The sequence below is a fragment of the Onthophagus taurus genome, chromosome 1 (assembly GCF_036711975.1).
Source record: "Onthophagus taurus isolate NC chromosome 1, IU_Otau_3.0, whole genome shotgun sequence".
NCBI lineage: Eukaryota > Metazoa > Arthropoda > Insecta > Coleoptera > Scarabaeidae > Onthophagus > Onthophagus taurus.
In genome coordinates this window covers 37,213,632-37,230,286 of record NC_091966.1, presented here as the reverse complement: position 1 = coordinate 37,230,286, position 16,655 = coordinate 37,213,632, and the positions used below count along the sequence as shown (strand labels likewise).

The 16,655-nt window shown below is 32.8% G+C and overlaps 2 protein-coding genes across 4 annotated transcripts in view; one reads left to right on the top strand and one right to left on the bottom strand.

The window, feature by feature from the left end:
• LOC111421457 (zwei Ig domain protein zig-8-like) overlaps positions 1 to 16,655 on the bottom strand; it is a 193,819-nt gene that overhangs the window by 36,275 nt on the left and 140,889 nt on the right. The window lies entirely within an intron of this gene.
• The window catches only part of LOC111421469 (uncharacterized), a 39,741-nt gene continuing 31,502 nt past the window's right edge, over positions 8,417 to 16,655 (top strand). For both annotated transcript variants that reach the window (XR_011642338.1, XM_071201246.1), the window contains exon 1: positions 8,417 to 8,454. Coding sequence is in view for 1 of the 2 variants with exons in the window: in XM_071201246.1 (XP_071057347.1) it covers positions 8,432 to 8,454 (23 nt within the window). In the remaining variant the exon portion in view is untranslated. The remainder of the gene's footprint in view (positions 8,455 to 16,655) is intronic.

Sequence of the window (16,655 nt, the reverse complement as noted above, 5' to 3'; positions counted from 1 at the left end):
GCGTGATTATTTATTTGTTTAAAGTATGATACGTGACCCATTCACCGAAGGTAGGCTCATCACATTTCGTAAATTACTTTTTATGGTAGATTTTTTTTGTAGATTACTAATTAATGAAACAAATATATTTACAAAAACATTTCACTGTGAATTAAATGTAACTACTATTTGAATATGGTATAAAAAGATTTCTAATTTAATCGGAAATCCGATATAACAAAAATTTTTTTACACCTATCTGCACAATTCGACGAAATACATTTTTTGCTTATAGCTGGACGGTCGATGCACATGGAATTCATCAAATATTTCATAAATACTAATTGCTATTAAATTTAGCAATTTTGTTTGATACAAAATTATCAAAATTACGGAATATGTTTGTCAGGAAATTATCAAATGTAACGCAATTGAATATTGTGATATTATCAAGTACCTATGTACATCACAATCGTTTTTTAATTTTTTTTTAATCAACAGAATGTTCAAGCTGAAGCATATTCGTTTTATTCTATTTTTCGATGGCATTCAATTATTATTGAATAGTGTTTCAGAAAAAAGTTAGACGTAGAACATAAGTTTACAACTTCTTAACAGAAAACCGTTTTGCAACCTGATACAACAGTTAAATGTCATACATTTCTGGTTGATAACTATCCTAACTATCTATTCCTCAGCATATAAACCTGCGGAGCTCATTTCTTTGTTGTATTTCACATAGCGAAGAACGTACACAGTACTCAACAAAAGTATTATACATCGCACAAATGAATTGAGATATAATCGTAAAATAAAAAGCAATTTAAAGTAAATTTATTTAGTATTTAATATATTGAAGATCATTTTTTCGAATCCACAAATTTGGGAGTTATGATTTTTTGATTGCAACCTTAGAGATAAATGTTAGGGTAATTACTCGTTACGTATCTCAAAAATTAATTGAGATATCGTTATGAAATAAAAAGCAGATTAAAGCAAATTTCATAAAGATTTAATGCACAATAGATTATTTCTTATTTTCCATAACCATCGTTGCTACTGTTGTTTAAATCTAACTCTGCATATTTGATCGTTATAGATATAAAATATAAATTTTATATAATCGTATCTCAAGAATGAATTGAGATATCATCATGAAATAAAGATCATTTTAAAGCAAATTTGATAAAGATTTAATGCACCAGAAATAGTTTCTTATTTTCCGTAAACATCGTTGTTATGATTTTTTAAATCTAACTCTGCATGTTTGATTGTTATAGATATAAAATGTAAACTTTAAAAAATCGTATCTCAAGAACGAATTGAGATATCATCATGAAATAAAGATCATTTTAAAGCAAATTTGATGAAGATTTAATGTACAATAAATAGTTTCTTATTTTCAACAAATATCGTTGTTACGCTTGTTTAAATCCAACTCTGCATGTTTGATCGTTATAAATATGAAATATAAATTTTATATAATCGTATCTCAAGAACGAATTGAGATATCGCATTGAAATAAAGATCATTTTAAAGCGAATCTAATTGAGATTTAATATGCCATAAATAATTATTTATTTTCCTTAAACATCGTTGTCATGATTTTTTAAACCCAACTCTGCATGTTTGATCGTTATAGATATGAAATGTAAATTTTAATAAATCGTATTTCAAAAACGAATTGAGATATCATCATGAAATAAAGATCATTTTAAAGCAAATTTGATGAAGATTTAATGTACAATAAATAGTTTTTTATTTTCCACAAAAAACGTTGTTACGATTGTTTAAAAAAATGTTTAAAATGAAATATAAATTTAAAAAAATCGTATCTCAGGAACGAATTGAGATATTCTGTGTAAGTGAACACCCAAGATGGATTTGTCAAGCTGTACTCTATCTATACTGCTCCATAAGGGGATTTCAAGAATCTTTCAAACTAAATATCAAGAAAGGAACAAAACTCGAAAGTGGATGCCAGTAACACATCATTAATTATGGATCATGCAATAATTTTATAAATTTTGTCTAAACCCATGAGAGATAACATCCCTCAAACATTGCTACTTGACAGACCTCAATTTTTAGGAATTAATACCTACTCATTATTACTTCATGAAATGCTTTGAATTTGAAATAATACAACTCTAAAATGGAGACCCGATTTATAGCTTTTTTGGCTGATATCCTGAATTAAAATAAATCTAAGGAAGTGTAACACAAGAGAGTCTTTACATCTAAAATTCAAAATCAAAATTGGGAATTTTAAACGAAAAAATTCCTCTATATTGCGACCGATGTTCATATTACATTATAAACATCTCTCAAGAGAGGTACTATTAACATATTTAGTAATTATATATAATTATATAAATTGCAAGTCGTTAAAATTCAATAAAAGAAGATTTAAATTGTACACCTACACAATCATTATATTTGGTTGACAATTTTTTTATTCAAACACATAACTCAATCGAAACTTTTCCACTTCTTGTAAATTTTCGTGAAGCTTATTCTAATTTGAACCCAACAACGGTATTTATCTCATTCAACTCATTCAATCCGTAAATCTTTTATTCATAAGATTCGAGAAATTCAAATTTCGTATTTGTTAAAGTTTATTTCAAGTTAATTTCATAAAATGTAACGAAATAAATTGTCATTATCGAAACTTCTTGTGTAATCTATAACCTTTTGACTTTACAACATATATAAACACCGAGGATTAAATATATCCTCAAATGTTAATTAAAATTTCACTAAGACAGATTAATTATAAAAATGTCCGTATGTTTAAAACCACTCTTAACGTGTTTATATCTTTTAATTATGCTGGAATATAAATGTTGTTTAAGTGAGAATATAAAACCCCAACTGGGTAAGTGAATTTCGTAATTAATTTCCTAAATAAATTACATCACGTTAATTAACTTGCAGTTTTACAAAGCGACCGAAGCTGTTTAGGTGTATATACGGAAGAACTGCTGCCAAACGTTGCCTGTGAACGATCGTGTTCTGCTTATAATTACAACGTTGGTTACTGTAGAGATGCAGCTTGCGTTTGTATGATGCGAAAAAAGATGTTTGGTGTATAAAATCTTAAAAAGCAAAATAAAGATGGTTGTTTCTCCCGCTAATTAAATGTCAAAGTTCTGTTTAGAGAAAGCGCCTCTGAAAGCGGCCGATAACGACGAGAAAGTATAACCCTTTCTGCCTTGGATATTAAAAAAGTTGCTTCATTAAATGTTTCGGGCACGAGTTGAGTCTCATCCGGGCAGAGTCTTAGTTTACCACTTTATCGAAAGCCGAAGGAGGAGCGCTTTAAAATTTGCATGAAAATTGGTTCCGGAAATTGATCGAAAATTTTGTTTACAAATTGAAAGTGACAAATTGCCAAACGGTGAGAAAATACCCTTTAAAATTCTAACTTCGTCGTATAAGTTACGATTTAAAAAAATTATTCGAATTTTAATCCTTTCGTCATCCAGCAATTTATATTGGTAATAAATCCCAAACGAATTCGTAGATTTACCGACGACCTTCCATCAAAATTATCTGGTGGCGTCGATTTATATTCGAATTTCCATCGGTCATAAATCTAAAATACGCGACGGCGGTGCTTATGCGACGTGCGGCTAAAGACTTAACGGTGGATTTACCAAACTGCAATCGGATTGAAGCCGGAGCCACTCACGAATGCAAAACGACTCCTGTTCGATCGTATTTCACTCTCATCCGGAGTATTTCTAGAAAAGATTTTCTCATATGATGCTATAAATGAAAGTCTGCATCATATGGAAAGGATACAGTACAAAAGCTTGAGTGCGAACAGATAACACAAAATCCTTTTAAGGATTTCCTACAGCGTCAAGTGAAAATGTCTTGAACTCGTACCAAATCTTAGATCTAACAAAGAGATTTAGGTCAAAATACTTGATGTGTTTACATATCTCCGTACTACACAATTTTCTAGATAAAATCTAAAACACAATTTATTAACACATTAATATGTGGTGATATCGTTTAATATTAGAGATAGGATCATATATCATCAAGTTTTTAGTTTATACAAGCGTATAATACGGTTTTGATGACCACATTCGCTGTAATTTGAACGATTTGAACATTTGGACGGTCCGAGTATCTAAACCATTATGTAATTTACGACCGAGCAAAAATTTTTAACCGGTCACGAATATTCCCGCATTGATACAAATACATTATTAATACGATATTGTTGCATTTGCGCAATGAACTGCACGCCATCGAAGCGAATTTATAAATTCGCAAAATTTGATAAATCGTGGATCGAGTTGCTGTGTTATTCCGTTCCAATTAACGCCGTTTGTCCGATTAGTTTTCGGTTTTTGTTCACGGTTACGCAATCGTTATTAATGACCAAAATTGCAGTGATGACATCATTCTGAAGAACGAAGCGGTTTCGTCCTTGGTTTCTTTACCTACCTACGTTAAAGATGTTAATTAATATTAACTGTTGACAGGGTTGCGATAAAAACAAGTTAATTAATGTAACGAGAAATGGGTACACATTCAACACTTTGCCACTTCGGTTCAGGTAAAATAATTTTTCAAAGTAACGCGGGGTGGCTCGAAAAGAGAGTTTCTTCGCTATTTGCTTAATGAATTTCGCCGGGGTTGAACTATGACGTGAAATATGGCGGGCGGTAATAGATGGTGAGGTCCCTCGCAACTGTTTATGACCATTTATCTTAAACTTTAAGCGACCGGGGAGCCCTTTATATTAGAAAAACAGCGACGAATTTTTCTTCGGGGTAAACAAAAAGCCGTCGACGGAAGGAAACTGATTGGTAAAGGACCGCGAACTGGGCGTGATTGCGAAAGCAAGAAAATCAAAGACCGATAAATCGCTGTCTGTGTTTTTCGAACAATTTACCGCAGACAAAGAGAGCCCAGCCGGCGGAAACAAAAGAAACGCGAAAGTAGAATTTGAAACCAGGTGGTCTAAAGTCGAGTCACACGGAAGTTGAGTTGTAAATCACAAGGCGGACGCATTCCGAATTCACTACACGATTTGTCAACGTCGCGTACTGCGCCAAACCCTTACATACATGTACACGATGCGGCAAAATGATTCCCATTTGTACAGCTTGCAAAGTTTATTTCAGTCTTTCAAACTTCCGATTACTCCTTTGTCCTTATTCTTATCTATTTCTTAATAACAAATCATTAGATATTATATCAACTTCGTAGATTTACTCAAATAAATTTCAACTATATATAGGGTGTTTGAAAAATATGAGATGGATCTGCAAGCTTTAAAGATAACATTTACAATAACAATAATTGGACCGCGTTATACATCACTTGACTAAGCGACTTTCATGCTGTCTGGTAGGTAAAGGTGTAACTTATCTTATCGTTAGAAAAAATGCAGAATACCGAAAGACCTAAAATACTATTTGTTTTAAAGGATAAAGATAAGCCCCAATCACGTTATACGATTTCAAGTCCGTTTTGCATCATACGTCTAAGAACCGACTTTTCCAGATGTTAGTATAAAATTAAAAGTTTATATCTTTTATTTTATATAGAATTTAAGTCTAACTAGTTTCGGCCCTTGGTCAACTTCAGAGACTCTACAAATAGATTAACATCTCTCATCTTATCCATTTCACAAACGACAGCGGTAGGTAGCGCTAGTTAGCATAAGATATCACTATGTTATATATTTTTATTGCACTAGACATGAACATACTATATTCTATATACTCTATTATTATAGTATGGCTAAACCCGAAACTTTCTAGTTCTCGGTCTAGTGTTAGTTCTAGTGGCAGTGGGAGGTAGCGCTAGTTAGCTTAAGAGAGAAACAATGGATTTATTTTAGACAATTAGAAGCAATATATAACATAAACAACAACGTAATGTACATTCTATATTAAGTCTAAAATTACGTCTAAAAAGTGCTATCGACCAAAGTCCTTCCGCCCCATCTCAATAATTAAAATTTTATCAGCCACATATTGTTATAGTTAGCATAAGATATTACTATGTTGTATATTTTTATTGAATTAAAACTAGAACGAGAACTAGAAACATTCGGGTTTAGTCGTGACAAAAACTTTCAGTTGTCAATGTCAACTTTCATTTTATTATTATATTCGTAATCTTCATAATCTAACCTTTAAAGTGAGTACAAACTTGACGCATTTATCTCAAAAAACAAAAAAGTTACAATAAAAAACATTAAAATCTAAGTTAGCAACAATGAAGATAGCAATTTAACTTTTAAATATTAATACCAACCTTAATTTTTTTTTTTATTATATTTTTGTTTTTCTGACAAATTTTAAGACATTTTATAAAAATTAAGAATACCTATGTCAAAATGACATTGACATTTCAAACCGGAAGTTCTTATATCTTGAGTAATATTGGAATTAAAGGTATCTTGTTGTACTCATTTTAAAGGATTTTTAATGAAGGTTACAAATATGTCAAAATTGAGGTTGACACTTTAAACCTGAAGTTAGTTATCATATAATAGAAGTTTTATAACTGAAGTTAATCTCGTGTTAGTCACTTTTCCGCACTTTCTTTTTATATTTAACGTGTTTTTGGGTCATTTCACATTGATTAAAAAAATCGTCGATTTTTAAGCCACATGATGATTCTTGAATTTTTCCCAATTATTATTATTGTATAGCTGGAAGATGATTTTAAATTAATAGGTTTCCTTTTGTGAAGCGCTGCCTTGATCACTGTTTCAGCGCTGTCAGAGTCTCCTTTGTACTGCCTTAGTCGCAAGCGACCTCGGCTAAACTTAGATCGTAAAACCCATAGCATCACCTGATTATTGTGGGAATGAATGATATTGTCTGATTAAGTCGATGTCGCTTACAGCCGAGGCTCTGTGATGTGTTCAGTTCTGATGTGACAGTTTTGGATTGATATAACATTAATTGCAGAACCTCGGCCGCAAACCACCTTGGATTGATCAGGGGATCTCATGGACTTTTAGCCTTAAAGATAGAGTTAATATGGAAGAATCGTCTTCAAAATGGTATTTATTTAAAAAATATGTTTTTTGAGATGAGAATGAAGATAAAAATTCTCTCTTCTTAGTCTGAATCTCGTATTCAAGAATCGTGCTTTCATCAGTTGCTCTCTAAAGTATTTCTCCTTTCATCCCTGTTCTCAGACATCTTTCTTATATCTTCTTGAGTGTGCCTGCTAGACTTTGTCCCCACACGGATCTTCCACACGACCTTTTGCCAGTTACTATGTCCAAAACATTTTTACAATACCACGATTCGCATTTTTTTTTGGTTTTTGTTGTTGTAGTATTGACTCATTACTTCCCCTCTATGTCCACGGAAATCTTAGCATTCTGCGACAGCATAACATTTCCAGGGTATCGAATTTTTTTGTCCTTTGTTTGTAACGATCAGCACTCTGATCTGTAAAAAAAGATAGAGAAAACCAGGCTCCTTACCAGGCCTATTGTTATTGTCAAAGAGCAGATGAACGTATTGACTGTGTCGATACTACCCATCTTCTTTATTTCATGTCTATTATGGTTCGCTCGGTTAATTATCATAATTTTAGTTTTTTCTTGTTCACGTTTAGATCGATTTCATTGCTGCATTGCTCTACCCACCCGATAAGGTCGTTTTATCTTCTGATGCCGGATTAAGGTTGGTATCATCAGCATTAATTTTTACGCTACCCATTGTTATTCCTTCATTTCAGTCTTCTAAGGCTTTCTTCATGGTCTACGCACCCTTGCCTGACCCTTTTTTTCACCTGGAATGGGTCAGTCAGCTCGTTCTCAACACTTACGTTTGTTGTGTTATTATCGTAGAAACTCTTGATAATGGTTATGGGGCGTTTCAACTTTTAAACCAAATTATATATTGTATTATTTTTAAACTTATGCAAACCAATTTTTACAAATTAAATTATACAAAACGATAATTCACACAAAAATATTTTATTTGATTCGCAACGAACAAAAATACATTTTTAAATCTATTAACACTATTAGAGACATCTATTAACTACATTTTTAAATTTACGAACTAAACATAAAAACTAGCCTAAATAAATACGTCTGTGCAAGAAAGAGGTAACTCGTTTAGAAGAGTGTTGTCGTAGACAAAGCTTATACGCGTTTATTTTATGAGTGTCTTTTAAGTTTGATTTTTAAACGCGATGGTTATAAAAATTAAAAAGTTCTGAAGGGACGGAATGGTTTAAACGAGGAACAGGTATACGATTAAGTTCAAGAAAGTAACGTTTGATTACCGATAAAAAGAAATATATTTACTTATCTTGTTTCTTTCCCGAGGTGTGACATGTCAGTTAAAAATGGCTGGCTGACCTTGATCTTGAGGGATGGATATTCTTCGGTATTAGAAATTTAGGAATCTCGGGAAATTTAGTGCTCGGGTCCTTCGGGAACAGGATGGAAATTGGACTCGAACTCAGGTATGGTTTAGATTTCTTTGAAGATAATTCAGAAGCACTTGTTAACTTTTACTTGATAAAAAAATTGAGTTGTCAAAAAAAAATTCTAATTTCAGACTTAGGTTAGAAAATTTAAGATTAATTTTACGTAATTTCTACAACGCTTGGCTCTAGCCAAATTTGAACTCTCTTCGGTGTCAACTTGCGCGGCCTTATATACCCTTTTTGGACAAAGGCATCTTGGATATCCAAATTCACTACATCTCAGTTTGAATCTGGGCTCTGATTGGTTGATTAAGTGGCGGGAATTATAAATTACACAGGTTGGCCAAAATAATTGATTTTTTTAAAAGAAAATAACTATCAATTTTGAAAATATTCGAAATTATTAATAAACTTTAATTTTGATTAAGATTTTGTAATTTTGTTGCTAATTTTTCGTTTTTTTAGATAAACGCGCTTTCGGGTGTCAATTTCCTTCGAGAAAGTCGTAATTTGATGTTGAAGTTTGGAAATGAAAAATTGGAATTTAGATATAAAAAATGATACTGAAATGGATGAAATTGCGGCCTATGGGTTAAATCGATACAATATATCGATCTCGCATGTGTTTAGAATCTAAAATCATCTGAAAAGTCGCCAAAATCAATACCTGTCAAAAATGTAAATGACAAGCCAAGGTCAAATTTGAAGGTCATGGACTTCAATGAATTACCTTTTTCTTGCACATCGCCCTAATTTTTCTTAAATCTAAACGAAAATCATAACAAAACGTAACTACTTAGCCTAATCCATAACACTAAATTTCTTAAATTTAATTAGTCTTTTTTCTGTTTCTTCGGAAACAGGGATTTTATTACAATATATTAATCAATCGCAAGTCTCAGCTGCTATAAGATACTGAGCCAGTGAATATACCTGAACATGGTAGTCAAATATACAGTTAAGAAATACATAATTTTTTTTAGGTATTTGATTTTACATTCAATTGTGTATCTAATGCTGAAGATCTTCAAGATATTATGAGTGTAATAGGTTTCAAATACACAGTTTCGACCGCTAGCCATAGTGTCATCTTTACTTTAATTAGTTGTATACAAAGGCAGCCATTTTATTTTCACTGGTTGCAAGAATAAAGCCGAGGTCGCAATCTTTAACAACTAGTCAAAAATTTGTCTTTGCCATCTCATTATAAGTTAATTATTTGTTAAGCCGATATCAATTGCGACAAGGCACTACCTCAATTACCTTTTTTCTTCTTCTTCTTAATTTAATAGCTTAATAACCTATTTTCCATCTTTTCGCTGATGTTTCCAAGCGTTTTAACGCGACCGGTTTTCTTCTCTCGCAAATTTTCGCCAATCAGTCCTCGACCATTCTGTCAACATGAACAGAATCAGGAACAGTTCTGTCATCCTCGCTTTCTAGCCCATATAACAATGTCCTCAATACCACATATATTTCTGATATCTTCGCTTTGTTGTCTGTCTCTTAATGTGTAGCCGGTTATGGTTCTTAGATTTCTCATTTCAATAGTCCTTGAAAGATTTTCCGTGGTGGCATTTTCTTAACGGCGTAAGTCATGATGGATTTTATGCATGTTTTGTTTCACATTTTAGTTCTATATCGCAAGTTTGCATTTTTTTGATTCTCTTGCTAAATTCATTGGACAAACTCATGGAATATGATGATGAATATTTCATATCATGATTTATTTCTCATTGAATATTTCAAGTGTAATAGCTACTGCATATATTAAATGGTGGAAAGTATTTTATCACTTTTAGTGTCCAAAATACTTATTTAGCATCGAACTTTTTTTCTTAACTTTCTGTATTAACTACAACAAGTTTGATTAAATAATTAGCAGAATAGCTTTATGTTAGGCTTGTTCGTACAATCCTGTCAATCTATATATGACCACATCCTATATATCCCAAGTATTATTTGTGATCTAAGAAATAATCTCGGGCGACTTCGAAGATGTCGGTCACCCAAAGTATCATCAACAATACTTGGGGTAGCAGATAAAGTTCTTATGTTTGTGATACATGTAGTTTGGTCAAACTTTAAACTTAAAAAAAAATGTGGAATTACACTAGCCTGTCTTCTACCAGCAGTAATTAGTTTTGCAACCTTCAGTTTGTAACATTCTGCAAGCAATATCTAATCTTCTATTAATAATATGTAATCATAACTACTATATACTATACATATCTAATATGTTATCATATTTGCCTCTGTTCGTATTATTTTGCTTATTTCGGCTTTGAAATTATTTATTCGTTCTTCTGGCCTTCTGCATTTCCCCATTTTCTTGTCCTCAATGGAACTTTCAAAAAGTATGACTGCTGACGTAGGTCGTTTGAGGAGTTCATGAGAGTTTGTTATCCATGATGACTTCCAAATATAATTCCTCGAAAAGAGTATCTTGGTCCAGTTTCTAGTTGTATAGCGTGGAGTGTATATCTCTTGATAATTTTAAAGAGCAATGACGAAAGACCTTGTGGTACCATCACTGTTGAGGTTCATATTAATGAGAGTCTGAAATCGTTAAACGAGATAATTTGTCAAACGATTTGGAAATATCGAGGAACGGCTCTGTTCCTTGTGATCTATATTGTAAATTCACGTATATCTGGTTGCTTTGCTAACATTTTTTCACAACCTTCTGCGTTGTATTGTAGCTTTGAGCTGTATGGTATGGACAGTATGGACAGCGAACTGACCTGGCGATAATGCATCACATCCAAAGATTTAGTATATGGTCCAACATCAATTCGAAATGCATTACTACCAATTAGGGAATTGTCTAAAGCACACAACAAAGACTTTCGTGAGTACCATTCGAGGTATTCGAAAAAATTGCAATATAGATGGTTACTAACATCAGATCTCCTACATTCAAATATGCTACCAAAATGAAGAACAATGGGATGCATTTTCAAGGAAATGGGTTGAAATGATTATCTATGCTTCAGGTTTATGTTCACTAACCAGTAAATATGAATCTGGAGGCGTTATAATTGAAGTTATAATTATCTCCTTTCTGAAAATAACTAGTCGAAATTTCTTTAATTAAAAATGGCAAAAGAATTTGAAGTTTGATGGTATATTGTAGCACCATGCATCTCTTTTGGTGATTTTAATTCAAACGTTATGCAATTCATGGAAAGAAACCATTTGTTATGAATAAAGTTTGTAATATTTTAGTATATGGAATCAACTCTATAAATATTGGAATGTGATTTCCAGAACTCATAGTTTATGCAAAAAAAAAATACAAAGCAAGATAACAAAAACAGTTTTTTTAATTGTACAAACTTGAATAAATTATGATGGTTTACCCAAACTAATTTTACGGTGTTGTTTACGTAGAATTAGTAAATAGTAGTGTTTACTCTACTTCCACCCGTTGCTGAAAATCAATATTAAATGCGATTCAAAATTGTTGCGATATGCTCGAATTTATATTATTCCACGGTCCAACGATTCAATGAAATTAAAAATAGTCTTTGCAATAACTGAATTTGTACGCGGACAATTAACCAAACGGCTGGAAATAAATAAATGAAAGAAAAAGAAAACAAAGCACTTTAGCCGTTATTCGTTTCTTTAAAAAAAAGGAAACAATTTATCGCAAGTGCCCAATTTCTTTTATCTTAAAAGCGACGTCCCGTCGGCCGAGGCGGACAATTTGCAATGTAGATCATTTTCGGATGAGTCCAACTCCGGTCTTTCTTTTTAAATTGTAAAGAGGCCTCCTCCGCAGCGACACCCATTAAAAGCACAACTACGCAAGGTTGGAAAACGACCAAAAAGGACGACCGAGAAACAACCGTCTGGGTCGACGCTATTTATACTAATGGACATTTTTTTCTTTTTTTATCCCTTGCCCAAGAAAGAAATTTCTTATCAGATCCACTTAAATCCACCAAAATAAGAATTTGATTAACCACCATCCTCGTTGGACTTAGTGTAGGAAAAGTACGAAAATAAGAATAGTCGATTTTAAAAGAATTAAATTAATTTTTTCAAATGACATTTTAATACGATTATACAAAAACACGACACCGTTAGTAGTGCACACCCTCGAAGGGGGTACCGAAAGACCCGGTTTAATTCGGTTGGCAAAGTTGGCAACGCGTTGAACATGCATGAGCCGGCTAATTCACTTAATAGTTGTTAGCACGGAGTTGTGTAGAAGGTACATGAATTTTGAATATCAGGATATACTTTAAGGGATTACATTAGGTTATATCGCGCAAATTCAAAGTGATTGCAAGTGTAAGATTAAAATGTTTCGCGATGATTTAGACAAGTTAATTTTTTTATCTTGTTTTGTCTCATGTCTCATGATGAAATCGATAATGTAATTAATATTTTTTAATTTGATTCAAAGATTAAATGTTGATGATAACGATCTATTAAGAGTTGATAAGATGAAAAACAAAAAATGATTGGTAATTTTGAATTGCGTTATTTCTTTGATACACCTGAGTAAAAAGTAGCATCGCTGCATCGATTTGTTTCAATTCCTTTTTTGGCATTGTTGGCGGGGCGCATTAGATAGATTTATAGCTCACCGCTCTCTGCCGAAGCGATTCGAAACGGCCGTTCGTAAATTGGCACTTCCTCGATATATTGTATCCTACTATTTATTGGCTACAGATACCTGAGCCTTAGGGCATTTCAGTTTTGAACGTTTCCACTGATAGTGATTTTTTTAATTTGATTAAATCGCACAATATTTGATCACTATGTAGTAAATGTAGTAAAAGTGATTGTTATTTTAAGATTTGTACGTGGACGTGATGGATGGCTTATGTGAGGTACTGCAGTAGTGTCCACTGCGATGCCCATTAAATTCGATTTACGGTGGCAGGTGAACTGCGAGAGTCGGGTGTCGGTGTAATACGCGTATAAATTAAACGTCGCGACGCCGACGACAGAAATGGCCGTGCATATTTTCGTCACGCGTGATTTACAGCGAACTCGAGGAGAGAAAAGTGCGCACATCCCTCACCAATGCACTCTGCATGACACAAATTTGTCTGAGTGTCACGGCGGAAATGGGTGAGGTTTTGATGAATTTAAGGGTGGTTTTAGTTGACTGAACGAGTCAAATCAATAAAAATACTAATAAATTTTCTAGGTAAAGTTTTAGCCGACTATGAACCGAAGTTTATCCATAAACAGCCGTCGAAAGAACTTTAATAACCATCTCATGCATGACTCATAAAGAGTTAGACAACTTCTCGAATAAAGTAAGAAGGCTATTATACCTACCCAAGAGTAGGTTTAAATCCTAGACCGTTATAAAATAAAACGCGTTAAAATATCGCCTCAAATATTTTCAATTGACTTTTCAAAGTTCGAAAACGAACGACCGCATTTCTCGCGTCCCATTAAACTCTTTTCAATGGAAACCACCATTAATTCTCGACTTCCCATCAATCCCTATCGACGTCAAAGTCTTCGGGGGTCATCAAAGATAAAGAGAGTAACTAATAGTCATCGAACGGCATGTTTACTAAACTTTTTTGCTTTATAACATCGTAGACGACATTTTATCGATCTAAAAACTTTTCCGGTTTTATACTCTATTTTGTAATTCTGAGGAGTATTTTCAAATTGAAGCGCCAAAACGAAGGGTTGCTATTGGTCAGTTTTAAGCAAAAATTACACTAGCAAAATTTGAGATGTTGCCGGCCGCCTAGAAACATTTTGGTTTAGCCGCAAGTCTCTCAATATGGCTAAACCCGAATGATTCTAGTTGTAGGTCTTGTGTCAGTTCTAGTGATAGTACTAGTGTAAAACTAGAAGTAACACTAGACCTAGAACTAGAAACATTCGGGTTTAGCCGCACGTCTCTCAAGACGGCTAAATCCGAATGATTCTAGTTCTAGGTCTTGTGTTAAGGCTCGTACAGGCACGTTTGGTAATTTAATCGAGTAGCGAGCAATTTAGTAACTCGCTACGTGGGAACATTACAATTTAGTCGAGTAGCTTAGTAAAACGATTTAGTCAAGTAGATCAATTTGATTCTATTTTTTCGGTCGAGTAGTGTACCGCCACTACTTACAACTGCCACTAAACACGCGCGAATCATAAATTCAGTTTAGTCAATTAGCAATAGTATAATAACAAAGATAAAAAATATTAGATCGACATATTTACAGGAGCAAAAAAAATAAGTATTCTATGAAATCTGAATCTAGTGCCAATACTGTTTATGTTCCATCCATAAAATGGTTTTAAATACTGGATAATATGTTAAGAGGTACTAATACAGAAACGAGGTAAACTCAAAGTGTTTGGTAATAATTCAGGTTTTATTATGTGTTGTAATGAAAATAAATACATGTTTAATTTTATAAGAAAGCATGCTCTCTCTAATGTATCATTCTCAACTGCCAAGACACTGACTCTTCTCCTACGAAATAATCAGCGTATTTTTCCCTATGTTCCAGAGCTCAGCATATTGAACGATTTATTAACGTTCTAGGCAGTGGAAGTAATCCAAGGGGCTGTGGCAAATGTCTCCAATTATCGTCCATTATTACTTGATCTTCCAGGTCTACAGAATGATGGAAACTTGATTCAACTAGTCTTGAAGTCCTCAGCCAGTTATGTAACGCATAACATGCTTTTACGATTATATACACCTTATCAGGACGAAAAAGAATTGGCTTTTCAAGCATTCTAAACCTACTGGCCATTATACCAAAAGCGTTTTCACATTAACAGATCTACCCATTCTCAATTCACCATTCTTCTGGATTAACTCCTTCAGAAGAGCATTTGATGCGCCTAGTGAAATACTTTGGGTGAAAAAAGAAGACACTTTAGAACTTTGAATTTAACATTTGAAAGGCTTGCTAAGATATAAAGAACACTTCGAGGTATACTACATTTCATAGAAATGGAACAAGTCATAGTGGACGGAATTGAAAGATCAATGATAATTAAGAGGGAAGATTTTATGAAGAAGATGAGAAAGTTAAGAAATTTAAAGAAGCATTTGAAACATACCAATGAAAATATTAATAAAGAGAAAGCCTTGTTAGAAACTGTTATCCAATTTAATAATTATTCTGAAATTAGTTTTAATAAAAATGAAACAAATCTTCTTAATAAAGGTTATGAATTTGCCATAGAACCCAAGTATAAATGAGCCAATATAGCAATAGATTTTGATATAGTTATTAAAAATCAATGTTTCTAAAGGTTTGTTTAAGGTTTTCTAAAGAAATCTGAAAAAACAATTGTGAAAAAGAAAATAACCCTATAGAATACAATAAAACTGTCACTTCTATTAAAAGAAAATTAATTCACAATAACGCGTATTTGTAAAAGCATAGATAAGGGAGCTGGATTTGTTATTCTTGATAGAGATTTGGAAATTGGAGATTTGGAAAAGACATATGAATTCATGGAAAATAATAATTACAAAAAGCTAAACCATAATCCGTTAGACAAATTAATTTGAAAAGCAAGAGAAATCATTAATAGTTGTAAAGACGACTTTAATTGAAAATACACCTGGTTTAAATTAGACCTACTAATTTCCCAAAACATTATTCTCTTCCAAAGATACATAAGACTGGTATGTCAATAAGACTAATTACTTCATTCAGAAACTCACCCACATCGAAACTAACTAAATTCATGCTCAATGTGTTTAAAATGATTAACTTTGTGTTTTCTAATATAGTCCAACGCAATTTCTCTAATAACAGTTTCAATTTTTTGTTAAACGGTCGAAATTGTTAATAAAATTTTCAGTGTACACTTTTTGTTTTTTTGTTTTACATAACCCCAAAAATAAAAATCCATAATAGATAAATTCGGTGTTCATGGCGGCCATGGTTGCGGCTATATCTACCAATTCATTTTTTTACAAATAACGTATTTAAATAATTTCTAATTAAAATGGTGGATTGTGGGCCGCAACTATCTTGCTGAAAATATAATTTATTGCGTTTTTCTAAATCCATGCCGTGAAGTTGATTAAATAAACAATTTTCTAGTATTTCCAAATATCGGTGTTGATTCAAATTGCCGTTTATGAAGTCAGGTCCAATAACACCGTACCACGAAACAGCACACCACACATTCACTTTCTGGGAATACTGGCGTTTACAAGCTATGCGATAATGTGGATTAGTCTTTGAACCAGAATCGAAAATTTTGTGATGTAACCACTCCATTAGTGGTGA